This window comes from Onychomys torridus, chromosome 2 (assembly GCF_903995425.1).
Source record: "Onychomys torridus chromosome 2, mOncTor1.1, whole genome shotgun sequence".
In the NCBI taxonomy this organism is placed as follows: domain Eukaryota; kingdom Metazoa; phylum Chordata; class Mammalia; order Rodentia; family Cricetidae; genus Onychomys; species Onychomys torridus.
The window spans coordinates 119,049,900-119,077,239 of record NC_050444.1 but is presented as its reverse complement, the minus strand read 5'-3'; the positions used below and the strand labels follow the sequence as shown (position 1 = coordinate 119,077,239).

Here is a 27,340-nt window from a genome sequence, read left to right as displayed (position 1 = left end):
GGATAATGCTCAAAAGACCTGGGCTTAACAGTGTGACCGTAGACAGCTCACCTCTGACAGTCAATTTCTCATCAACAAAAATGTCATCTAATCAATGCTTGCCTTCTTTGACTGCCAGATAGACCAGGCTGAGCAGTGTCATGGTGGGTCTCTAACTCATCCAATATATATGTTAAGTGAAGATGGGAAATATTTCCCCTGTGGAAAAAACTAAGACACTTTAGCCACCCTGGTTCACTCCACAGGACTTTTCATGTTAAGGAGAGCTTAGATGAACATAGAGACTACAGGATCTAAGAGAAACATCTAGAAGAAGGATACTAGAAACTAAAGTTTATGGTACCTAAGGCAATAAAAAATTTGTCTAGTTAACTTAAAATGTATTTCTAAATGTGTTTTACTAACTTCAGTGAAACAGAGTTATTTAATTAAAAACAAAAACAAAAAACTGTTGTATTAAGTCAGGTTATCCCACCAGTAATTCTGTTACTCAGGAGGCTGAGGCAGGAGGATAGTGGATTTGAGGTCAGGTGCGCTATGTACTGAGACCCTGTAATACCAAAATGACTGTGTGAAGCTTCTCTTTCTGCATTTAGATCCTTTTTCCAACTCTGCCTGTTTGCACTGAAAGATCACAATGCTACCTCCATTAGTGGTGTAACTCATGATGTTGGAGATCTTAACAAATTGTTACATTAAACTTGTCTTTCTGCATTTAGATACCATTCTATACATGGAGAAAGGATGGGATGCCACTTCCAGAAGTTCCATGTGATGCATGCTTATGGAGATGGATTGATGGGAGAATTCACTTCCTCTCTTCATTTCTTTAGGTCTCGGAATGCAGCTGGCCCATCAGGCAGGCCCCGAGTCTACACAACCTGTTTGCTGTGTGTCGGAATATGTATAACTGGCTGCTCCAGAATCCCAAAAATGTCTGCGTTGTCCACTGCTTGGTGAGTGTTCTTTGGTCCTTCCATGGGTGGGGCTTAGGTGAAGTGTGGACGGCTGGATCCAGAAGTGTGACGACATCTGAGCTCAACAGCATTTACCGAGCATCCACTTAGAGGTAGAGCAATGCCAGGCAGGTAAAAATGAAGGAAGAGAAGAAATGATTTATTACTATGAAAACTTGTTTTATTTGTGGCCTTTTCCCTACCCCCTCTCCAGAGGAAAAGCAACTGAGGGAAGAATCTGCTATTCTTGGTGATGATTTATTTTGTTTTGAGATGAATGCCTACTATGTAGTCCAGGCAGGTCCTGAATTCATGGCAATCCTCCTGCCTCAGTTTCCTAAGTGATGGGACTACAGGTGTTTGTCACAGAACTTGGCTTTATTCTTGGCTTGATGCATGAATGAGAGTAGGAGAGGTCTGTGTTCACAGTCTGCATAATGCAGGGGTTCTAAAATGTGCCGAGAATCTTAAAAGAGGTGGGAAGAGAGTTGTGGACACACGGGTAGAAATGCACTGAGCTTTGTATGGATAAAATGGATAGAAACACATTTAATTTCCTAAGTAGTTGTATTAAAATAAAACTAAGAGGAAGTGACATTTATGCCCTTGTGAGTAGTTTTATGGACCAGCTGTATTTCCAAATAATTCCCAACGGATTTGTTGGCTTGGGTTCCCCTTTCTCCAGCCCTTCTTCTCAGGCTTCTTAACTGTTTCTTAAAACCCAACTTCCAGCAAAATATTTCTAAACCTTGGGTGTTTTCCACAGTGTGAACATCCTCATTGTGCATCTAAACATGACCTGTGGCATTTAATGCATAGTGTCGCCCCAGGCCGTTCCCTACTCATTCCCCACTGGACTGCCCTCTTTCGGGAAGAAACTTTCTTTGAACTTTGACACAAAAGATCTGAGCAAGTGGCTGTGTATATGAACACATTGAGCCTGAGCATAAGCGCTGGAAACCGTTCATTCCTACTACAAACATCAGTTGGTTTGTGTTGCTGTGTGTTGTTTTGTTTTGCTGAGGCACTGGATGACTTTCCCGTCCTTAAGAGCCAGCTGGCTGAAACAGAGAAGACAGTTGAAGAACCTTTTTATATTTCTGTTTCAACTCCCAAATACTTGGCAAGCCATACAAAACACTCGGTGTCTGTAAGCATTTAAAGTCAGAGGCTGCAGGGCTTGCCTTTTAGAGGCACAATGATACTCAAAGAACAGATTGCTTTTAGGGCCTAGGCAGCCTTACATGCATTGGGGATTTTCACTTCAATTTTTTCCCTAAACGTTTAGAGAGGCTAAAGGCTTCCCAGCTCTCATAATATAATCATAATGAATTACAAATTCAAGGCTTTGTGGATTCATCTGGGTACTTAATTGCTATGGTCTCTATAGTGACCAAAATCAAGGGACCTGACAAGCAGGTGGAGATGTTTCAATGGTGAGCATACTTACCATGAACTGTTGGTCACCCTAAACCACCCTTGTGGATCCCTGGCTTCTTGATACCATGTACAAGTTCAAGAAAGCCATGAAAGAGGGCTCGGGAGGTGCCTCAATGGTTATGAGTGCTTGCTCTTCTTACAGAGGACCCAAGTTCAGTTCCCAGAACCCATGTCTGGTGACTCACAACCACTTGTAACTACTGCTCCAGCGATCCAATGCCCTCTTCTGACCTTAGGTACCAGGCATGCGTGTGGTACACGAACATATATTCAGACAAAACATCCATGCACACACCACACACACACACACACACACACACACACACACACAAGTCAAAACAAGAAAGATGACATGAAATAGGGCCGGAGAGATGGCTCAGTGGATATCCTCTCTATGGTGGCCCTGGGCGCAGCTGCAGGCTCCAAGCATCCTTCCTGTGTGATCATAGTGAGGCTCATGAAGAATGTCAGAGGCCTATGCTCAGTGCCTGGAGGAGGTGCAGGCCAGCTGCCACCTCTGTGAAAGGCGTGGGCAGCGGCCTGGCACCTGTTACAGACTGCTGGCCAGTTACGGATAGCTGCAATGTTCAGAACATCTCCCTGACTCCCCGAGGTGTGGGTTCTTCTCTAGGCAGCATCAGCAGCTGTGCTTGGAGGCAGAACCATCATCTTTCCCGTCAGTGCCATTTCTTATGGAGCTCAAATTAAGACAGTTCCAGGGATGTGAGGTGTAAGTAAATCCGAAGTGGGGGGTGGGGGGTGTGAGAACAAAAACTCTATGAAGAGGAAGAAAAAGAGGTTGACAAAGGACCATTGTCTGGCAGGATGTTCTTAGCATCACTTATAAAGGATGTGCATAAAGGAGTCAGGAGGGTTTGACTAGGCTGGGGAAAGAAAAGGAAGCTATGCATTAGCCCCTCAGTGCCCTCCTATGCACATCACAGGTTTATTTAAAATAATAAGCCTACACTAGTCCTTTAAGAAAAAGTAAAGCCTGTGTGATAGATGATAAAATGAGTAGATGTACAGCTAAGAGCTATGATCCTCTAAGAGTGGCAGGGAGGCTACGTTCTGGAAAGAGTGATGAGTAGGAAAAGTGTTTCTCATCCCCCACCCCCTTTCTATGTTCAGAACAGGGATAAGAAGTTATGGAAGCATGTCGTATAGTTCTAACTCCTTTACTCTGTCTCTTCTGCAGGGGACAAATGTCAGGCTAGCAGGGACAGCCAATGAGATAAAGTTGGCAGGTAATGAGGTAGTGCATGGATAGCCTTGCATTGCCCTATATTGGCCCATTTTCAGGACTTCAATCCTGTGACAAATCCTGACAGCATGTGGAGAAGCAGCTATGGATTCCCCATGTTCTGTGAGAAAACAGGAAGAAGAGGTGCTGGGGGAGCAACGAGAATGCCCCACCCAAAAGATGGAGGGGGTTGATCCCGCAGGACTATGGGTCCTCAGGAATGAGTCAAATGAATCTGCACATATAATTTAAAACTCTTAGAAAAAAAAGAAGCCCGTGGGCTCAGCAGAGTACAAGGATCAAACCAACTAAACATTTTGCCATGAGGCAAGTAGACTACTCGGGAAAGTTTACAGGTTCCAACTTCAGATTGCCAGATTTCTTTGGGTTAAAAGGAAGTAACCTGGGATGAGTCATTTGAGTTTTCAGCTGGGTTACAACTGAACATCTGCTTGGAGCGGTGGGTGATTGATAGACCAACATCCTCATGGGTGAAAGCTTTCTTTGGTTATGCTTAAAAAGTCAAAAGTTTAGATGAAGATACAGAAAGCAAGCTGTATCAGTCCTCTTAGAATTGAGGTGGTCCCAGAATGAACTTGGATTTGAAATGTTCTTCTAGTGAGCTGGAGAGATGGCTCAATGCTTAAGAAGATATGTTCTTACAGAGCCCTGGAGTTCAGTTCTCAGCACCCACATCAGGCAGCTCACAACTTCTATAATTAGCTCCAGGCACCTGGACATCTTCTGGTCTCTGCAGGCATCTGTACACACACACACACACACACACACACACACACACACACACACACACACACAAATTTTTTTTTTTTTAAAAAAAACCTCTAAGTTTGGTTGTTTAACAAAAATAATGTGAAACGTAGGATCAGTGTGTAGCTAGATATAAAAGAAAATTAAGCATAACTGTCTATCTTAGTTAGGGTTTCTATTGCTGTGATAAAACACCATGACAAGAATCAACTTGGAGGAAAGTGTTTACAGTTAGTTCCATATCACAGTCTGTCACTGTAGAAAGTCAGGACAGGAACTCAAACAGAGCAGGAACTTGAAGGCAGGAGGGATTCAGAGGCCACGAAGGAGTGGTCTTTAATGGCTTGCTCCATGGCTTGCTCAGCCTGCTTTCTTATGGCACCCAGGACCACCAGCCCACAGGTGGCATCACTCAAAGTATGCTGGGTCCTCCCATATCAACCATTAATCAAGAAAATTGCTCCACAGGCCTGCCCAGGGACCAATCTGGTGGGGGACATTTTCTCAATTGAGTTTTCTGCTTCCCAGATGAGTAAACTTCTGTAAACTGACATAAAACTAACCAGCCCATATGAGTTTAGCAGATCATTTGAGAAAGAACTAGGTGTTGGGGACTACAAAGGTCAATATGAGCATGTACTTTGACTTGTGATATTAGTACTAGTGTGGCCTGGAGTTGGGTTAATCAAAGTAGTGTCCACACTAAGGCAAGTAGTGTTTCTTCTTCTCCAGTTTGACCAGAGCTTATTCTATGCCTTGCTTTTGTGTGGGCAGTACACAGAAGACTGATATGTTAGGTATGTTCAGAGATGTGCATTCCAAATGATAATGTCTTTTAGAATGGAATTCCAAAGCAGGAAGAATAGCTGGGATCGAGCTGGCTCTAATCTGAAATCAGAAGTGCTGATGGAATGGGAAGGCATTTCAGATATGTGAAGGGCTGCCAGAGGAAAAGGAGTGGGTTTCTTCCTTCCTGGAAGGAAGAATAAAGATAGGTTGACTGGAAGCTGTGGAAGAAAAATTGGGTGTGGTGGCCCACATCTTCAATTCCTAGCACTTGGTGGACAGAGGCAAGTGGATCTTTAAGTTGAGGCTAACGGGTTCTGTTTACACAGTGAGTTCCAACCAGGGCTACATAGTGAGACTGTCAGAAAAAACCAAAAAGATTGTGGAGGGGCAGACTTTAACACACATAACAGGAAACAGTTTGTAAACTGGTGTGAGCCATTCGAAGTCAAAGTGGCTCTTACTTATTCTAGGAGAGGCTTAGTTACCATCCGTCAGCTGGGTTACTGGACATGTAACAAGGAAATCATAGATTGAGTGTCTCAAGTGGTAGAAATTTTATTTCTCATGGAGAATGTGGAGCTTGTAAGCCTAGCTCAGACTTTTTGCATATCTAGTAGATCTGCCTCCTTCCCAGTTGGCACATAGCTGTGCTCCCCCAGGAAGGGAGAGGACAAAGAAAGAATTCACAAGGGAGCCGGGCGGTGGTGGCGCATGCCTTTAATCCCAGCACTTGGGAGGCAGAGGCCGGCGGATCTCTGTGAGTTCCAGGCCAGTCTGGTCTCCAAAGAGAGTTCCAGGAAAGGTACAAAGCTACACAGGGAAACCCTGTCTCAGAAAACAAACAAACAAACAAACAAACAAAAAACCAAAAAAGAATTCATAAGGGCCTGTCCCTCAAGACCTAATTATACCAGAGCCCCAATCTCCAGTTCCAATGTCCTTATATTATGCATTAGTATTTCAATACATGAATTTCAGGAGGAGACAGTCAGTTCATAATACATTGATTTGTACAATGAAAAAAAGTTTTTGTTTTTTGTATTAATGAACAGTTTGGGTGGAGAACATATACTGCATGTTCCAAAGGTAGGATCTAACCCCGGGCTCTTCACTCCCACTATTCATTACAATACCTCCAGTCCAGAGGTGTTCGAGTTCTCAGAAAACATAGCCAAGTGGAATTTCTTTTGCTGAGCCTCTTGGGTGAATACAGAGACACTTTTATCCCAAGAAAAGTCTTTCCTTGCTGCTTTCTGATTTCACGGCAGGGACATATTTTTGGTCTTGAACAATTCCGAAGTGAAAGGCATCCATAATTAGGGGGCGCCTCTGCTTTCTCTCTTCTCTGCAAGCAGGCTTTCCCCAGATGTGATGTTTCTGACGAGTTTGTGGCTCTTCTTTGACAGGATGGACGGGCTGCGTCTTCAATTCTGGTTGGTGCTATGTTCCTTTTCTGTAATCTCTACTCTGCTCCTGGCCCCGCTGTTCGATTGCTCTACGCAAAGCGACCGGGAATTGGACTGTCTCCGTCCCACAGGAGGTACGTGACCGAGGTGCAGGGCGTGGTTTAAGTGGTGCCCGGGACTGTGGAAGTTTGGCCTCCCCGTGGGAGCTCTCTTCTAAATTCTTCTAATTGATCTGGTGTTATCCTGAACCTTGATGACAATTAAAATGGATGAGAATATTGAATTTCATGCAGGTCCATGAACCTCACTTGAAAGTCTGTGATTTTAAAACTGGAAGAGGGGCTGGAGAGATGGCTCAGAGGTTAAGAGCACTGACTGCTCTTCCAGAGGTCCTGAGTTCAATTCCCACATGGTGGCTCACAACCATCTGTAATGAGATCTGGTGCCCTCTTCTGGCCTGCAGTCAAAAATGCTGTATACATAATAAATAAATAAATCTTAAAAAAACCTGAAAATTTTAAAAAACAAATGCTGTTGTTTACTTAATGCAAAAAATAACCATAAAAAGGAAAGGTCATGACTGCTCCTAGGTATGGTGGAGGAGAAAGTTTATTGTAGATAAAAGGGAGAGCACAGCCAGAGGCAGAGACTTCTGGGAGAGTCCAGAGAGGCATGAACCCACTGAATGTAGCCTGACCATTCTCTCTAGTCTGAGCTCCCACTGCCTTCTGGTTCATGCTTCAGGTCTTTATTAAGATGCAATGGTGACTGTTGCATGAAAATGCAAAAATGTAGAGAGAATATGTGTTTCAAAGCTTAGCTTTTCTGATGGCCGAGACATGGAGGTTTAATGGATAGGTATAGATTATAATAATGCGAAAGTGGCTTTAAAAAGGAAGCCCATTTTTAGGTAGCTGATTTATTTTCTTCCCTAGAATTAGAATTAGTTTCTCTGTTCTTACTTAAATTTTATCTCCTCACTTCTTTGGATAAAATTCCTGATAATACATTGTAAAGTTTACCCAAATCTGCATTTTGCTGCTGTGCTTACTCTGCTAGATATAATAGGAATAGATGTCCATATATCGGGCTAGCATTAGCACTGCCACACACTTCTGACTTAGTAAACACCCTACTATCAGCTCAGCATGTCAATGGAAACAATGTCTCTCTCATTTAAAAAAAAAAGACTTATTTATTTTTGTTATGTATGTGGGTGTTTTGCCTACATGTATGTGTGTACTACACATGCATGCCCCGGTGCCTGGGAGGCCAGAAGAGGGTAGCAGATCCTCTTGAACCTGAAGTTACAGAGTGGGTGAGCCACCATCCAGAAGCTGGGAACCAAACTTGAGTCCTCTGCAAGAGCAGTAAGTGCTCTTAACCACCGAGCCATGGCTCCTGCTCTGATTCACAAGCTTTCTTTATTGTGTGCATTCCCCTTTGGTGGTTAATGTTAAGGAATGTGCAGAATACATTTTTACTGTAATTTGATTTACAAAGACAAACTTCACAGCAGAAATGGTCTAATCCTCCTGCTACAATGAGCTCACAGAATGGGGGTCTTCTGTTTCAGGTACTTGGGCTACATGTGTGAGCTACTTGCAGACAAGCCCTACCGCCCTCACTTCAAGCCACTGACGATCAAGGCAATCACTGTCAGCCCAATTCCCTTCTTCAATAAGCAGAGAAATGGGTGTCGCCCATACTGTGATGTACTGATCGGAGAAACTAAAATATACTCAACATGCACAGACTTTGAACGAATGAAGTAAGTCACAATGTTTTCTCTTCTTGCATGCTTAATTCCTGTGTAAGTTGGATTCTTCCTGCTTATTACTGTGTGATTTTTTTTTTAAAAGCCCAACATGTGTAATCAAAGAAAAGCACAGCTGAATCCAAGGACTTTTCTTCTTTATACACAGTGGTACTGTGTTCTGAAGGACAGTGCTTAGGTGTCCAGATGATAGGGGTGGGTGGTCACAGAGGACCTGGACATTTAAAAAGGAGACTCAGTGATTTGGATAGACAACTATCCTAGTTACTTTTAAATTGATATGACGAGACACCATGGCCAAGGCAACTTAGAGAAAAAAGAGTTTATGGAGGATTATAGTTTCAGATGGTGAGTTCATTTATGGGGAAGATGGGAACAGGCAGGCAGGCAGGGTCCTAGTACAGTAGATGAGAGCTCACATCTTGACACAACAATCAGGAGGCAGACAGAGCTAACTGAGAATAGAGTGGGTTTTTGAATCCTCAAGCCTGCTCCCAGTGATGTACCTCCTCCAATAAGGCCACACCCCCTAATCCTTCCCAAATAGTTCCACCCACTGGGAACTATGAGCCAATGGGGCCACATCTCATTCAAACCACCATAATGATGATGTTCTTAAAGTACTTATATGATCTGTAAAGGAGAGCATGCATCAGTGGGAAGTCCTTGGGGTTTAGGAGACAAAGGAGTGGCTGGTAACACAACCTAGACTTAGTTGGCAACAGGTTAATCTAGGAGTCAGAATTCTAGACCCTGGGAGAGTATGATATTTCTCTTTCTATTCTGACCTTGGTTGGATTTTACTGAATGAGCCATGGTGATTTGAAGAAAACAAGATCGGTCTAGAAGTCCAGATGAGATGGAGAGAGAGGGCTTATGTTGGGTCAGTGTTCTGCCAGCTCAGAAACAGTCTGTATCCTGTCCACACTGGCTGCATTCCTACCTTTGCACAAGACAGGAAGTAGTTTCTTGGTCCAAGTCTGGGCAAACAGGTCCCTTAGAGCCATAAAGGTGCATTCCTGTGTCTGTGATGGTACCAGACTGTGGACACTTTCATGGTCTATTCTGATCTCCATTTAAAGAGAATACCGTGTCCAAGATGGAAAAATCTTCATCCCCCTGAACATCACAGCCCAAGGCGATGTCATTGTTTCCATGTACCACCTGCGGTCAACCATTGGGAGCCGGCTGCAGGCTAAGGTAAGCTTCAGGAGGACTCAGACTATGAGCCCACCGGAATTGGTAATGTGAGCATTGCTGGGTCTTTTCTCTATATCGTTTTGGGCTTGATTGACTTGTGAGTTGCGAGTGAGAAAGACCCTTAAAACCTGCTGATGTCCGTCTTCTTCATCACTGCAGGAGGGAATGGAGATTGAGGCAGGTTGTGTCTTATACACAATCATGAGTAGACAGCCCTGGAACCTCAACAAGCCACCTTCTTGAGATGCTGAGTCTTTCTTTTAGTGCTATTTTGAGGGGATCACTATAAAGTGAGGGATTTCAACTAAACGTGTATAGTTAAGAATTTTTCCCCCCTGAGAGATGGCTCAGCAGGTGAATGGTCTTGCCACCAAGCCTGATGACCTGAGTTCATTTCCCAGGATGCCTCCCCAAAATGCAGTGGTGTTCAGTGTATCCAAAAGGCATTGCTCCTGTTAGAATTCTCTTACTTAAGAATGTTTTTTTTCATTAAAAGAAACCTTGACCCATTAGCAGCCACTAACCATCCCTCCTTTCCTACTTGCCTTCTGACCACTATGAATCTTTTTTCCTGCTTCTTCAGAATTTCTTCTTTGGGAACATTTCATATAAATGGAGTCATTCACTATGTGGTCTATTGTGGCTGGCTTTTTTTCCCCCTCAGTATAATATCTTGGAGGTCTACTTGTGTTTTAGTATGTATCAGTATTTCATTCTTTTATATAGTTAAGTAGTGTTCCATTGAATAGATATACCACATTTATTGATTTTCTATGTTTAGATTATTTCTACTCTTTGGTTGTTAGGAAATATGTTGCAAGTAGTTATATCTTAATTAATCAAATATTTGCTAAGATCACATATTCCATCCATTGCCTAGGTGTTTTGGATTAGCAGGAGTAATATTGTATTCTTAGCTTTACAAAACTGACCTGAGGAGGGGTCAAGTCAAACATACATGAATATCCACTGCTGTATCAGAGGACAGAGCGGGGGCTGTTATTGAAACAGTTTGTTTTAGCTAGTGGTGGCCAGGCAGACCGTGGAGGTGAGCCTTGAAGGATGAGTTTGTCAGGTTGAAGAAGGACACCTTGGGATGAAAGAATATATAAAGACATGGACATCGGTAGGTAAGGAATTGACTTGCTCTCCTGGAGTGGAGAAACTAGAAATGAAACCGGGAGTTCATTTAATATTCATATTCCACAAAGAATTGTATAAAGAAGCAATGGAAGGTACTGGCTCCCCAAACCCAATCTTTGGTGTGGACTCCCTTTTCTCCTACTTACCATGCTTCTTGCACATATTTTTAGGTGACCAACACACAGATATTCCAGCTCCAGTTTCATTCTGGATTTATACCACTGGACACAACGGTTTTAAAGTTCACCAAGTAAGTGCTGCATGGCCTGAGGTTGTTACCGGCATAGCCCGGAAGCCCCGATTGTAGCAGCATGTTGCCACCTCCAAAGTCCCAAACTGCGGACTGTTGAGTGTAGCTGTTGAGTGTAGCTTCACTGCACGGAGAAGCTGTGTGTATTTGAAATCCTTCAGTTGAGTATGGTTGGTCTTAAGAAGTGGATATGGATCACAGAGTTAACTAAAATGGCCTAAAGTTCCATGTTTGGGAACAAAGGATTATGGCCTCAATCCTCTGTGTTTGTGGATGCTTACACCCAACAGGAATGACAGTTTAATTGCTGGGATGGCATAAACAGTGGCCTCTCATAAGGGGTGTCTGGCTATAGCACTGTGCAAGAGGTTCTGGGGTACCAGCTGCACCAAATAGTGACCTGAGGTTGCTACAACATAATGTGGCTGCAGATCTCAGGGTGTGACTGAATCTGGAGTCATGGGTGGTTGCTGGATCCAGAGACAGGGAGCTATGAAGGATTCAGGAGTTCAGGCTGAGAAGGTAGCTTTGGGTCTGTCTCATTATTTTGATGACCCATTTAGCCATGCCAGTATATACTGGCCAGATTTATCAACCCTGCTTCTCACGGTGCTTTCATTGGTGTGTTTGGTAGTAATCAAAGGATCTGAGCAAGTGCTATTCCGTTTTCTCTAGATGAGGCATAGCAAAGCACAGTAATACCTGGCTAGAGACTGAGTCTCCCAGAAGGGAGTTTCAAGCTGGACTCTTCAGCTGAGTCTCGTGTTGAGCATCCTGCTGATTGCTCTGCCTGTGCCGTTGTTTTTCTTTCCATCAGGCCTGAGTTGGATGCATGTGATGTACCAGAAAAATATCCTCAGTTGTTCCAAGTGACACTGGATATAGAAGTGCAGTCCCAAGACAAAGTGATCGACTTAACTCCACCATGGGAGCACTATTGCACAAAAGATGTGAACCCCAGCATCCTCTTCTCCTCTCAGCAGGAACATCAGGATACTCTGGCCTTAGGAGGTATGAGTCATGGGCTGCTTTGGGTTTTCAGGATGAGGCCTCTGAGTGAGTTACTGCATTGCTTTGTTTCTGGTGTTCAGCATTCGGTTGACGCTGGGTGGCTTTTGTCTTGCAGGTCAGGCTCCAGCAGATCTCCCTCCAGACCATCCCAGGAATCTTGGGCAAGGTGGCTTCTTTGCCTCCCTCTGTTGGCAAGGTATGGCAGAGCCTCTAAATTAGGATGATTAGGTGATTAAGTTGTCTAGTGGTTTTATTAAGACACTTCCTGAAGCAATCTCAATTCAAGTTTCCTTCCTCCCTTATTTCAGACCCTTCCCTTCATTTGTTTTTCAAATCAGGCAGTTTGCCTGCTTTCAAGTCTATGAGTGCACAGAATGACCAGAAAGCCAAAGGAGGCTAAGTCCCCCTCCTTTGTTTGCACAGTGTTTCCAAAACACATGTTCTGAAACGGATGAACTGTGATGTATTCTAAGATCTCTCTTTAGGCTGCTGTCAACTGACAAAGACTAACAAAGAGTTCAGTTTCCTGCCTTCAGGGAAATATTCTAAAGACATAAAGTTGAGTATTGTCTTAGCAATGTACCTTTAGCAAGGCAGGATGGGTCTTGCCCTGGTGTGGTGAAGGAAGTTACCTGGCCTGTATCTCTGCTGGTTGCTTTAGCAATCAACCCAGACAGGGCTCTACCACTGTGCTATTTTCTCCCACACCCGGAGGCATTTCCAGACCCCCTTCTCCACCTAGCACTTTACATTACTAGTACATTACATTACTACATTACTTAAGGAGACAGCATGGGCATTCTAGTTATGTACACTGGCCATTCTTGCTTTCCAGTTTGCAGAGGTTAGCTACAAAGTGTGGTACAGAATCGAGTAGTCAAGACTTTAGATGAGAAAGGGGTGAGGATTCAGCTTCAGAGATGGCCTAGGCAACATGATTGACCTTGCTCTGATTTGAGACTGTAACACAGTATTCCTACAGCCTGTAGATGTTTTCAGTGTTAGGCTAAAAAATATTCATCTGATTCCTTTGGATGAAAAGGTTTGCTTACAGAATTTTCTTTTGAAAAATGCAGTGGAAACTTCTGAGACTTGGAAGCCTAGCCAGATGTAGCTTGCACATGGGTCATCAGCCCCTTCTTGGGGTCCTTACCTTGTATCTTTTCACAGTAATGGCTTCTAATAAAACACTCTCTCCTTCCCATTGTCATGTTAATATGTAGAAATAATTTCTGTGTGGGGTTGGAGAGATGGCTTAGTAGTTAAGAACACTTATAAGTTAGTAGTTAAGAGGACCATCTGTAACTCCAATTGCTAGGCATCTGATGTCCTCTTCTGGCCTCCAGAGGTGCACACATGGTATACAGACGTATATACAGTCATTCACACATAAAATGTTTTTAAAAATAGAAAATCTCTGTTCTTAGCTCAGGTACATTCTCTTATCTGCTTGGGGCTTTTACATTTTGCAAAGGTATGTGAAATATATTACTTAACATCACCAGTGGCATCTCAGATGACAACCCGCAATCATACGTCAAAGTTTCTGCAGTGGGACATATAAATAGTAACTTGCGTGAGGCAGTGGAAGCTTGAAGGTAGCTTCATATACCCATCCTGAGCAAGCTCTTCTGCTGAGATCCCACTACCAAACTTAGATCAGCCTCGCCCTTCCCACAGATCGTCGTGGTTCAGAGTTAGGGTTCACAAGCATGAACCTGACCCCGATTTAGATTGTGGGTCTGTCTCGTATGAGATAACAAAGTACTATGGAAGATGGTCTCACCCAGGGCCTGGAAAGGCACATAGAAGCCTTCCATTTCTCCCCAGCAGAAGCTTCTTTCCTAGCTCATTTTGTGGGAAAATATCTCCTTTCAGGTGGGATGGTGGGAGGACCGTGAGGCAGAGCGTTGAATTTGCTTCTTAGGGTGTGTTGCTTCTGCTTCAGATCACGTGGAGAAATAAAGGGCAGTGAGAGGTGTCCGCAAAGGACTAAGTGTTACTGTCATTTTCTGTAGCCCCACATAGTGTCTGGAAATCAGCATTGAGGTGCTACTTGCTATTGATTTGAGTTCTTTTTATTATCATTTCATGTCATTATTACAGCAGCCTGAGCACTGATTAGTATTTATTACCCCTGTTTTGCTGAGGAGGAAACTGAGACACCAAGAAGTAGTTACTTGCTCAGGGTTGCGCAGCCAGTGGGGGCGGAGCTACGTTCCACCCTAGGCTGCCTGGACCCAGAGTTTTTCCTCTTAGTCTTTATGTTATATCGCCTTGCAGATGTTGAACAAAGAGCTGAGAATGATCTGAAATAAAACAGTTATTGCATTGGAAGGGGTCTGAAAGCACTGTTTGCTCAGGGCTGGTAGATCTTCTCTTTCTGGAACAATGTTCTCCCAGCAAACTTCGCCTGTCTCAGCGGTCGGTCATACAATCGTTTATTTGCACGTTGGCCTTTCTTAGATCAGAAATCTGAGAAGTCATTCTGTGAGGAGGACCACGCTGCCCTGGTGAATCAGGAAAGTGAGCAGTCGGACGATGAACTACTGACCCTCTCAAGCCCGCACGGCAATGCCAACGGTGACAAGCCTCACGGAGCCAAGAAGGCCAGCAAGGAGCAGGAGCCAGCGGCCCCTCCACCCCCGGAAGAGGTGGACCTTCTGGGCCTGGAAGGGTCTGATGTGAGCACGAACTTCTCTCCGCTGGCAGCTCCTCCCAGCAATTCTGAACTGCTGAGTGACCTGTTTGGGGGTGGAGGTGCCACAGGTCCTGCCCAGGCAGGGCAGGCTGGGGTAGAAGACGTGTTTCATCCCAGTGGACCTGCATCTGCGCAGTCCACACCACGCCGCGCTGCCACCTCCGCCTCTGCATCGCCAACCCTAAGAGTGGGAGAAGGTAATCTTCCCATATTTCTCTGTTATCTCAGATTTCAGGAATAACTTGGCCCAAGCACGTAGAACTCAAATGTTTTAGTAAGCAGAACTTTTCTGATTTCTTGGAAAGTTCCTTAGGAGATCATAAGGAAGTTCCTTGGGAGATCATAAGGAAAATACAAACATTGTCCTTTTTGGTAGAAAGGTGTGGAGATGTATTTGAACTCTATAGTCTTTTTTATCTAAATCTTTTATTTTTTGAGAATTTCATACATGAGTACTGTATTTGCATCATTTCACCCTTCACCCCAACTCCTCCCATATTCCCCTCACTCCCCTCTCAAATTCATAATCTCTCGTTTCTTGATTATTATTGTTACATCTATATCAACCTACTGAGTTCCTTTACTGTTGCTCATGTGTGTTTAGGACTAACTGCTTGGTACTGGGTAACCTATCAGGGAGCTCATCCCTGGGGAAAAAAGAGTCTCCCTTGCTCCAACAGCCATTGGTTTTCTGTAGCCCTTCGTCTAGGGTGGAGCCTTGTAAAATTCCCTCTGTCTGTGTTGGCATGTTCACTGATGTTGTCACTGTGAAGGTCTTGTTTAGCCAGCCATATTGTTGAGATGTCATGGGTGCAACTTTTCTGTAACATCTAGAAGACACTATCTCGAAGCAGGCATCTTGATCCTCTGGCTTAACTCCATGCTCTTAATTTCCTTTTCTTGGAGCTTAAGCCTTGAATCTGCTTTAGTTACTTCTGCTTGGAGATGGAGATGGATGAGCTATTATTTACTACAGCAGCTGATATTGTGTGATACTCGCCCCTTGCCAGATATAGAATACATGATTAAACATGACTCAGTTCTTACAAAGATCAGTACCCAGATGCTATCGTTATCTCCACTTCATAGTTGAGGAAATAGAAGCCTCCAGTTTAATTAGTAGCATTTGTTCGAACAGCTGGGCATTGATGGAACCAGGGTCCTAACTTGACCTGTGAACTAAGAGCTTTCCCCCAGACCTCCTGCGATACTTTCTTTGAATTCTAGTGTCCTGGATATCCCCTTGCTGTACAGAGAAGTGTTTGGGGACATCAGAATATGCTTGAGGGGCCCAGGCCAGCAGCATGGTTGGGAGAGAAGTGTGGCTGGTCTTTGTAAGGAGTCTGAGCCAGACATACTTAGCTAGTTTCACTTGACACACCACCACAGACTTCCTTTTCCCAGTCAACCTTCCCTTTTCCGGGTCAGCCACAGCATTAACATTTGCAAGATGATGTAGCTGGGTACCGGAGATTCATTACAGCTTCAGAATAACCAGCACAAACCAGCTACCCCTGTGACTGTCACTCTTAAGATGATGCTGCATTAGAAAGGGTAAAGAGATGAGTCTCAACCATCTAGGCTTGGGGGATGCTATAGGAATCTTCCCACATGCTAATCCTTCACCTTCTCTGGAGGCTCTGGGCTGGTCTTGGCTTGTGAAGTTCTGCTAGATACCTCCTTTGTGAAAAAGGGAATTAGAATCACAGAGCTCAGGTGCAGAGTTTTAATTGGTGGTGGCTGGATGTGAACCTGGGAGCTTGCATCCTACATTGTGGCTCTTCTGTGCTTTGCTTTCTTCCATCCCGTTCCTGTTTGTCAGGATGAATGAAAGGTCCGTCAGGGAAACAAAATCCCAAGATAGAAATCAGCAGTGTTTCATGGCTGAGTTTTAAGACAAACTATCTTAAGGATGTTTGATAATTTAACTCTAATTTAACTCGCATACTGCTAGGTATATTCATGTCAGAGCTGGAAGGCACTGTAGACATTGGCTAATTCTGTCTGTGAAATCACAGCTATGCTGTCTGAGCATACCCAGCTATTAATGGCAGACCTAGATATAAGGCTCAAAGTATTCTGTCCCTCCAGAAAGAAAGAGAACACCAACCCTAGAATTAATGGCTGCATTTGAATCACAGGACCAACACTTAACTATCTGGAGAGCCTGGTTAAAAATTTAATTTGGCTGGGTGTGGTAGCAAATGCCTTTACCACAGCACTTGGGAGGCAGAGGCAGGTGGATCTCTGTGAGTTTTAGGCCAGCCTGGTCTACAGAGCAAGTTCCCAGGACAGCCAGGGATACAGAGTAAGTCCCTGACTCAAAAACAAAACAAAACAATGAAAACCCTCTCAATTTGCTTAGTTGGGGATAATACCTATGGGCATAATGATAAAGGCCAACTCTTGAGTTTTCATCTGTAGTATGCATGTTTCATCTTTGGTTATTAGAGAATTTCTACAACAAGGCGATGTTAAAAGTGCTCCAGTCATCTAAGAAGTCTTTAGTGTCTTCGCCATTGGTTGGCTTCAACTAGAAACAGGTGGGCTTACCCCTTGTCCTTTTACAGTCAGTCTGCAAACCCCAGAATCCTTGTGTCAGAGAGGATGAGGTCTCCTGAATACTAAGTAGGGCAAGGGATGTGCATCCTGGACTACATTGTAGGTACTGCCACAACAAGCTGATCTGCTGCCCCTGCCCCACAGGTGTTGAGAGAGCCTTGTGCCAGTGACATCATAGCTGTAGACTTGTGAGCCACATGTCCCACTGCATCGTGACAGTGGGAAGTGTTTGTTCGCTGGTTTGGTTCTCAGGCTCTATTTCTAGAATGGGTCAGCCTCACTCCAGGAAGTAGGCTGTCATCGGCTTGGTGCCTACAGATTTGGAAGTGACATCTCACTTTAGGTAGCTCAAGGAGGTTTTGTTCCTTGCTCGACAGTGAGAAATCCAAGGGCAGTTGTCTCCATGTAGCTCGGTGATTGGCAGGCATCTCGTTCATTTCATGACTGATGCTTGTGGGGATAATCTGGAGCCTGGAGCTGGAAGATTTGAATGTGAGTTTAGTGTAGTGTTTCCTGGACTTGAACAAGAGCAAGTTTCTGAACCCCAGTTTACCCAGGGCCGAGTGAAGGTGACAGCACCTGTGTTTGCCAGGAAGAAACTGTGGACCACCCAAGGTCCTCTCCGTAACACAGTAGAGCCCAGGAAGCTTCACTACTACTGACAAGCAGGGCCTCCCAAATTCCTAGCTTCCCCCACAGCTTTCTCCAGCTCCTAGCAGGCTGTGGAGTCAGTGTTTTAGAAATGCTTGTATCCTGTGGACTCCAGAGTGCATTTTCACTCACTGCTCTCATTTTATTCTGTTTTTAGCTTTCAAGTGAGCTTTCAAGGCCCCTTGAAAACAAAGTTAAAGAAAAACCTACTTAGTGGGGTTGTCCTTTTCTTTTGAGATGGGCCTTACATAACTCAGGCTGAGCTTGAACTCACGGAGTAACCCAAGATGACCTTGAACTTCTGATCCTCCCATTTCCACCTTCTAAACGCTAGGATTACAGCAATGTACCACTGTGCCTAGTCTTCTGTGGTGCTGGGCGTCAAATCCAGGCTTCATGTATGGTAGGCAAGCACTCTATGATTGAGCTACATTCCTGGTCCTGTTGTGAGGTTTTCTGAATACTAAGTATCTTTATAGCAGCGCCCCCTGCCTGGCTTTTCCCCATTAATTCCTTTTACATGAGCACTCATTATTAGTCCCTGGACCCCTGTAGCCTATATGTGGTTTAGGCAGCCCATGGATTCATCTGTGTTGATCTTGTGTTCTCGGCTACTCTGTAACTCTGATTTGCTGGTTCTATGTTATTAAGATTTTCAAAAGCTGGCTTGAGGGGATGGCTCATTGAGTAAAGCAGCTTGCCACACAAGTGTCAGAACCTGAGTCTGCACTCCCAGAACCCACATAAAAGCTGGACATACAGTGTGAACATCTGTAATCCCAGCACTTCTGCAAGGAGATGGGAAGTAAAGGAAGACAACCACAGAAGCTCCAGGCCAGCTAGCCTGATGTACGCAGCAGAAAAACAAGACAGTCTCAAACATGGCAGAAGATGAGGACAGATACCTGCACTTGTGGTGTGCTATACACACACACACACACACACACACACACACACACACACACACCATATACCCCCCACATGATATAGACCATACACACACACACACACACACACACACACCATATATCCCCCACATGATATAGACCACACACACACACACACACACACACACACACCATATATCCCCCACATGATATAGACCACACACACACACACACACACACACACACACACACACACACACACACACACACACACCATATACCCCCCACATTATATAGACCATACACACACACACACATCATATACACCCCACATGATATAGACCATACACACACACACACACCATATATCCCCCACATGATATAGACCATACACACACACACACACCATATATCCCCCACATGATATAGACCATACACACACACACACACACCATATATACCCCACATGATATAGACCATACACACACACACACACCATATATCCCCCACATGATATAGACCATACACACACACACACACACATCATATACACCCCACATGATATAGACCATACACACACACACACACACACACACACACACACACACACACACCATATATCCCCCACATGATATAGACCACACACACACACACACACACACACATATACAGCCCACATGATATAGACCATACACACACACACACACACACACACACACACACACACACACACACCATATACACCCCACATGATATAGACCATACACACACACACACACAAATGCACACTCACATACACACACACTTTCTCTCTCTCACACACACAGGCAATATACACCATACATACACACACCATTCACACATACACACATACACATGATACACACCCACATATACCATATACCTCCCACATGATATGCATCATGTACACACACACCATACATACACACCACACACTCCTACCCCCAACACACCCCCACACACACATACCATATACCTCCCACATGATATGCACCATATACACACATACCATACATACACACCACACACTTCTACCCCCAACACTCCCACACAAACATACACACACACAAACACACACACGCAGGATTTATTAAATCTGCTTTGACCCTCATTTAGAGTTATGGCTTTCGAATAAACAAATCCGGAGTCTTTCATCTGCATGGGTGGGATGATTCCTGTCGTGTGGGGACCCACTGTTAGTTCTGGAGGAAGTTCTAAGTCTAGGAAGGGGTGAGGAAGGTCAAGAAGAGGCAAGCTTCAGCCCTGTCTTTCAAGTGTTTGGCGAGGTAACAGGCCTTCAATATCCATATAGCAATTACCTGGCAGGATCGAGAAATGCATCCTTCCTTTGTTTTCTAGGCACCACCTTTGACCCTTTTGGAGCTCCTGCTAAGCCACCGGGTCAGGATTTGCTGGGCTCCTTTCTGAACACATCCAGTGCTTCTAGCGACCCCTTTCTGCAGCCCACGAGAAGTCCTTCCCCTACAGTGCATGGTAAGAAAGTGTTTTCTATGACACTTAATGGAGTAATGGAGTGGTTTTCCACAAGACAGGCTAAGTACTGAGATGTGAATATAAAAGCATCTCTCTCTCTCTCTCTCTCTCTCTCTCTCTCTCTCTCTCTCTCTCTCTGTGTGTGTGTGTGTGTGTGTGTGTGTGTGTGTTTGCAAAACTTTTGGAAATTAACAATTTGTTAACATGCTAAAAACTCTGCAATTCCTTACCGGAAAGAGACTCATTTAACATGTAATTTGGTTTCACGATGGTCCTGAAACCAGTAGGCTGTGGATTTCTGCTTGTTTTTACTCTAGAGCTGCATACCCAGAAGCAGAGGGCGTCATTAATTATAACATATGTTATTACTTTATATATCAGTGAAAAAGAGAAATGTTCCCACTTTTAATTAATTGGAAGCTATGTCCTAGTTGCAGAAATCTTTGAAATGTTTAAAAAAAAAAAAAGGACTATTACATTAGTAAAATATGATGTTAGCATTCCATAAAATTATCACTTGTCAGAGCAGAGCTTAGGACATGGTATGTGGATGTGTTGGAGAACCTATGTCTGATATGACAGCTACTAGATGTGCATGGCTACAGAGCACTTGAGATGAATACTTGAGATGTGGTTAGTCTGAATTGAAATGTGCTCCAAAGTTTACTGCACATAAAAGAATGCAAGGTATCTTCACATTTTTATAATGGTCCCTCATTAGAATAATATTTGGGTTAATATCATATTTTACTGATTTAAGAATTCTGTTTTTCCACATTTCAAATGCAGGGGTGATGATTAATGTTACCATTATTTTCTTTTTTACATATAATTCAGGTCATCTATGAACTCATAGTGGTTCCTTATTTCACCCAACATAAGAGCCAACATCACATACCCTGATCATAGCCTGTGTAGACCCCATTTACTCTACCCTGGTCATAGCCTGTATAGACTCCATTTACTCTACCCTGGTCATAGCCGTTTTCCTCCTTTCTGTCTTCATTTCAGCCCTTTGGGTCTCTTCCCCCCACCCCGCCTCATTTTCATCCTGATAGATGTAAGACAAACATCAGAATGTAGAGGAAGCCAGATGGCAAATGTTGGCAGAGCTGTCTACTTTTGGCCTTTTTTTCATGGGTTACTGTGGAGCCAGAGCAGAAAGGAAAGAGCCATCATCCCTGGTAATGGTGTGTGCTTTTTAATTAATTATCTGATAGGAAGGAACAGGATATGTTGACATTAGGTAAATAAAACAGGTAACTATGAAGCCTAGAGTGCTGATCCTGGTGCCTTGGGTCCTTTGTGGTGTGTGTGTGTGTGTGTGTGTGTGTGTGTGTGTGTGTGTAGTGTGGCGTGTGTGTTTTCAATCCCACTTGTAATGCTAGTAGACTGAATTCTACTTGCTGATTTTTATGGGCAAAGTCCTAGGGAGATTCTTCCTCCAGTAGCACATTTCACTTCAGTTCCGTTCACAACTTCTTGAGAGGTCAGAATGATCTCTCTTGAAGCTCTAATGGGGTTCTCTTTGAGTGACAGTAGACACGTACCTGCCACCAGCATAGTGGGAGATAGGTAGTTTTTGCTCAATTAGTGTTCTGAATGGCTCATTCTTCTCAATCCATGCCACAGCTGAGGAGGAAATAAGATCCCAGTTCTGAGTGGTTCATGCGTTGATGCCCTTGTCAGTACTAAGCTGGGTTGAGTTTAAGGATATCTTCCCTCGTTTTGCATAGCCCGGAATGTTAAGTACATTAGTGGGGTGCATGAAGATGAGTAAGACAATTCTCACATTCAAGGAACTCAGTGTTAAATGTAATTCCAAGTGGGTGGACACGGAGGTACACAAAGGTGAGGCAAAGAACGAACAGAGAAAGCCTGTGGTTTCTACCAAGCTCTCATGCGCATGCGCAGATGAAAGCAGAAACTATCTCTGTTGCAGAGTGGGTAAAAGCCCAGGAGGAAGAATGGATCCATTAGATAGTGAGAAGCCTTGCGAAGCCGTGCAGCCTAGAGAAGACAGCTTTGTTCTGCGCAAACTCAGGAAAGTGGGCTCTGAGCTGTCTTGTTCTCATTCATCTTCCCTCTGTTTGCAGCTTCCAGCACACCTGCCGTGAACATCCAGCCAGATGTTGCCGGAGGTTGGGACTGGCATACCAAACCAGGTAAAGACCAGCAGGTTATTGTTTGTACATCAGTGGCCAGTGGCAAAGGCATGGTCCTTCACCCAAGATAAGGTGAATACTTGGAATATTATAGTCCACTGTGGAGTTTGATTATTCCTGATGATCCGCATTGTAGCAGCACTTTTCCCAATGCACTTGATGACATTATATATATATTAAATATTTATTATATATACTACATATAGTTATATGTATATTTGTCTTATAAAGTTAAACTGCGGGAGTATATGTATATGTATCGTTTAACTTTACAAGACTCATCTGCAATATATCTGTGTCAACAATAGAATTAGATGGGTCTGAATTGGTTCTACCAATTCATTTAGAATCTCCTGGATTCTTTCTTTTTGATAAGTCTCAGCTTCTGTTTTCTTATCTGAGAACTAGGGCGAACAATGCTTATCCCACACAGCAGAGTAAGTCTAAGTCAAATAGTGTAGATGTATCCTCCCTCATTGCTCATGACTGAAACTTTACACCCACCAAGTAGTAGCACCCATGGCTTCCTTTCCCCAGCTCCATTTCAATGAGTTTGACTGGATAGGTCCTCTACTAAGTGGATTGTCCCAGCATCTGTGATTTTGTGAGTGGCTTATGTCATTTTACAAAAGGTCCCAAGGTTTATCCACATTGTAGTCCATAAGAACATTTCTTTCTTTTTAAGTCTAGTTCATATTTCTCTGTCCACATATACTACATTTTTTCTGCCTTCCATTTTCAGTGGACAGAGATGATGTGCAATGACCATGGTTGTGTAATGTCTCTTTAAGGTCCTTATTTTAATTATACCTTGGATATGTTCTCAGGAACATGGTTGCTGAAACATAGTAGTTCTGATTTTAGTTTGTGAAGAGCCTGCATACTGTAACTGTATCATTCTGCATCCCTGCCAGCAGTGTGCAAGGATCCCATTTCCTACACTTTTTTTTGACAAATGCCAATCCTGACAGGTGTAAGGTAATACCTCATTGTTTACTTGATTTACGTTTCCCCTAATAATTAGTGACTGTGGTGATTTGAGTAAGAATGACCCCCGCAGGCTTATATATTTGAATAGTTGGTCCCAGTTGATGGAACTGTTTGAGAAGGGGCTGGTGTGTCACTGGGAGTGGACTTGTAGTTTCATAACCCCACTCCATTCCCAGTTAGCTCTGTGCCCCGTGGATAATATGTAGGCTCTCGGGTACTGCTTTAGCACCGTGCCTGCCTGTCCTGTCCTCCCCACCATGGTGGTCATGGACTCTAACACCCTGGAACTTTGAGCCCCAATCAACTTTTTCTTCTGTGAGTTGCTGTGCCCCATCATAGCAATAGAAAAGTCACTAAGACAGGGATGTTGAGGATCTTTGTATGTGTTGTGATCATTGTAAATCATCTTCGGAAAAATGTCCTTGGCCTATTTTAAAATCAAGTCATTTGTCAATTTATCATTAAGTTGTAGTTGCTTTATATATATTCTCACTCAAATTCCTTATCCTCAATAATGGTTGGCAATATTGTCCCCATTGTATACTTCACTTTTTCCCTCTGTTGACTATTTCCCTTTTCAGACAAGTTTTTCTAGTTCAGTGTGTCTACTTTTTGCTTTTATTACCTGTGACTTTGAAATTTTTTTTTTTTTTTTTTTTAAGTTAAAGGGCTGGAGAGGTGGTTCAGTGGTTAAGAACACTGTCTGCTCTTACAGCGGACTCAGGTTAGATTTCGGGCACCCACGTGGTGGCTCACAATGGTCTATAATTCTAGTTCCAGGGGAACTGACGCCCTCTGTTGGTCTCTGTGGGTATTGCCGACACTTGGTGCACAGACATATGTGCAGGCAAAACATCCATGCACATAAAATAAGATACTCATAAAAAAAATTTTAAGTTAAAAATGTTACAGTTGAAAGATGACAAGCAAGATCTCCAGGGTGGTGGGGACAGTTCAGATCCAGCCTGACTTCAGATCTATGAAAAAAGAGAAAGTTGGGATGGGAGAGGTAAACATGGCAAATAACATGCATGGCCAGGGAAGAGCAGATGCCTGACCTGTGTCTTACCCTTGCTTCGGGTCACCACTCACCCAAATCAGAGTAATAGCATCTAGGGACTTCTCACATGTTTCCAAACCCCATCCTAATTTGCTATAGGGGCAGCTGAGCAGGAGCTCTGAAACCCCACTCTCAGCATCCTGCTTCAGGGAACTAACTCATTTTCAATGATCTCCATTCCTTTCCAGGGGGTTTTGGAATGGGAAGCAAATCAGCCGCCACCAGCCCGACAGGCTCATCACATGGCACCCCTACCCATCAGAGCAAGCCCCAGACTCTGGATCCCTTCGCTGACCTGGGTACACTGGGTATGAATTTATCGGATTAAGATCTGAATAGTACTTGATGCAAATGTCAGCTGAGGCGGGGACAGAGGCCCAGCTCCACACTGTTCCTATAGCAGCGCGAGACTTACCTTAATCTTTCTGAGACCTCCGCTCGGGTAAAACTGGATCCTGGCCCTCAATGCAAAGTGGAATTGGAGTTTAATCCCCATGTTAAGAGAAAGGGAGGCACTGGCAAGAAATGAAAACGTGCTTGTGGGCTTCTCAAAGTGGAGCCCCATGGAATGCCTTAGCATTCGCCGTGTAGACTGTTTTGCTTTCTTTCAAGTGATATCTCAGAGGCTGCTAGCAGCTTTTTTATGTCCATTTCAATTAACGCGGTTATAGAGTGGCTCCAGAGGTGCCCTGGATGGGATTATAATTTGATAAAAACAACCACCACCAACAAAAGCAGGAGTCACTAGGGTCACACAAGGGGTTTAGAGCATGCACTTTTACTGTAAAGGAGATTTTCTAGTGAGATTCATAGAAAAGTGAAGCTTTACCCTTGGGAAGAGAGAAAGGCTTTGGATAAATATTATGTTAGAATTCTTTAGCCCCAAACAAGCCAAATACAAAAGCAGTGAATGGAAATAAATGATTAAGATTGAGGCATAAATTAGTGAAAATAGAAATGAACAAATTAATATAAGAAATAAAGCAATGAAGAGAAGAATTGATAAATAAAATGGGCAGACCTTCACCAAGCTAAGGAAAGAGAAGACCCACATGAATAAAATTAGAGATGAAAATGGGTAAATTATGCTGAGTGGTGGTGGCGCATGCCTTTAATCCCAGCACTTGAGAGGCAGAAGCAGGCGGATCTCTGTGAGTTGGAGGCCAGCCTGGGCCACAGAGTGAGTTCCAGGAAAAGCACAAAACTACACAGAGAAACCCTGTCTCAAAAAACCAAAAACAACAACAACAACAAAAAAGAAAGAAAGAAAAAAAGAAAAGAAAAAAAAGAAAAAGAAAAGAAACGAAAAAGGGTAAATTACAATGGATATCGGTGAAGCTCATAAATTCATGAGAACATACTTTAAAAATGTGTATTCCATTAAATTGGAAACCCTAGGAGAAATGGTGGCACTTCTAGATCATTTGACCTAACACAGTTAAATAAAGATGAAAAGCAGTTCAAGCAGCCATGTAACAAGCAAGGAAACTGAGGCAGTGATTTAAACAAACAAACAAACAAAAAGAATCTGCAAGTGAGAAACTCCAGGCCCAGATGTATTCGTGGCTGACTTATACCAGAGCACTGCAGAGGAAGTAGTACCAACCACGCTCAAAGCATCTGTAAAATTAAAAGAAAGGCCAGGTGGTGGTGGTGCATGTCTTTAATCCCAGCACTTGGGAGGCGGGGCAGGTAGAACTCTGTGAGTTCAAGGCCAGCCTGGTTTACAGAATGAGTTCTAGGACAGCCAGGGCAACACAGAGAAACCCTGTCTTGGGGGGAAAAAAGGTACACATCCAGGAGCCAGTTTTATCCTGATACCTAAACCAGATAAAGTTACAAAAGCAACAGGAAATTACGGGCTAATCTCCCTGATGAAAATACTTGGAAACTGGAAACTGAATTCACACAAAAACAATCATGATCAATTTAACTTCATTCCAGAAATGCAAGGATGGCTCAACATATGTAAATCAATAAATGTAATGCATCACATAAATGGACCCAAGGACAGAATTCTTGACAAAATCCAACATCCTTTGATGATAGCTTTTGAAGAACTAAGAATGGAGGGATCGAATCCTAACATAAAGTCTATATAAAACAGATCTATAGACAGTGCTAAACGGAGGGGAAACTTCTCAACTCCCTTCTCACAACCTGGCTTCTTAAACGTCTCTACTTTCTATGGTATACAGCTTAGAAATTTTAAGTGAGTTTTCTTCCCCGCTAAAGTCACACAATGAACAGATACCAGTGAGAGAGATAAGCTAAAATTTTGGCTCATGAGATGAGTTTTCTGAGAATAAGAAGTAAGCATCCAAAAAACACAGCACTAACTCAAAAAAACAAAAGACAGAGGCCTTGAATGAACCAGATCTAATATAAACACCAATGCCTAATTCCTCACTATGTATTCAGATGGAACTGACCTACATGTGGCTTTGGTGGGGGAGGAAACCTTCTGAGTCCCAGGTGACCTCTTCTGGGATACACAGCTGAATTCAGTAATGGCGGAAACCACTTGCTATTTCATAGAGGAAGTGAGCAGAAGTTGTTGGAGGTCAAAAGGGAAGCTGAAGGACAGGGCAATTTTAATCCCTCTCAGACTTGCTAGCAGGGATTAGAGAAAGACCACCTCCATTGTGAACCAATAAGCTTCAGTTTCCTCCTTTGGTAGGTATTCGTGACCATGCACCCTCTGCTAAGCATTCTGGATGCAATAATGAATGAAGGCAGATAGCATTCTTGCCCAGAGGACCTTACAGTATGGTAGGAGAGAGAAACGTTAATCAAATATAAAATACCCACCACGTAGGTGCCGTG

The 27,340-nt window shown here is 43.5% G+C and overlaps 1 protein-coding gene across 5 annotated transcripts in view; it reads left to right on the top strand.

The window, feature by feature from the left end:
• Dnajc6 (DnaJ heat shock protein family (Hsp40) member C6) overlaps positions 1-27,340 on the top strand; it is a 160,525-nt gene that overhangs the window by 122,662 nt on the left and 10,523 nt on the right. For all 5 annotated transcript variants that reach the window (XM_036177394.1, XM_036177395.1, XM_036177392.1 and 2 more), the window contains 11 exons: positions 834-956; positions 6,603-6,736; positions 8,179-8,373; positions 9,462-9,579; positions 10,893-10,972; positions 11,790-11,983; positions 12,099-12,179; positions 14,450-14,881; positions 20,165-20,299; positions 22,396-22,464; positions 24,703-24,822. In XM_036177394.1, coding sequence (XP_036033287.1) covers positions 834-956; positions 6,603-6,736; positions 8,179-8,373; positions 9,462-9,579; positions 10,893-10,972; positions 11,790-11,983; positions 12,099-12,179; positions 14,450-14,881; positions 20,165-20,299; positions 22,396-22,464; positions 24,703-24,822 — 1,681 coding nt within the window. The remainder of the gene's footprint in view (positions 1-833; positions 957-6,602; positions 6,737-8,178; positions 8,374-9,461; positions 9,580-10,892; positions 10,973-11,789; positions 11,984-12,098; positions 12,180-14,449; positions 14,882-20,164; positions 20,300-22,395; positions 22,465-24,702; positions 24,823-27,340) is intronic.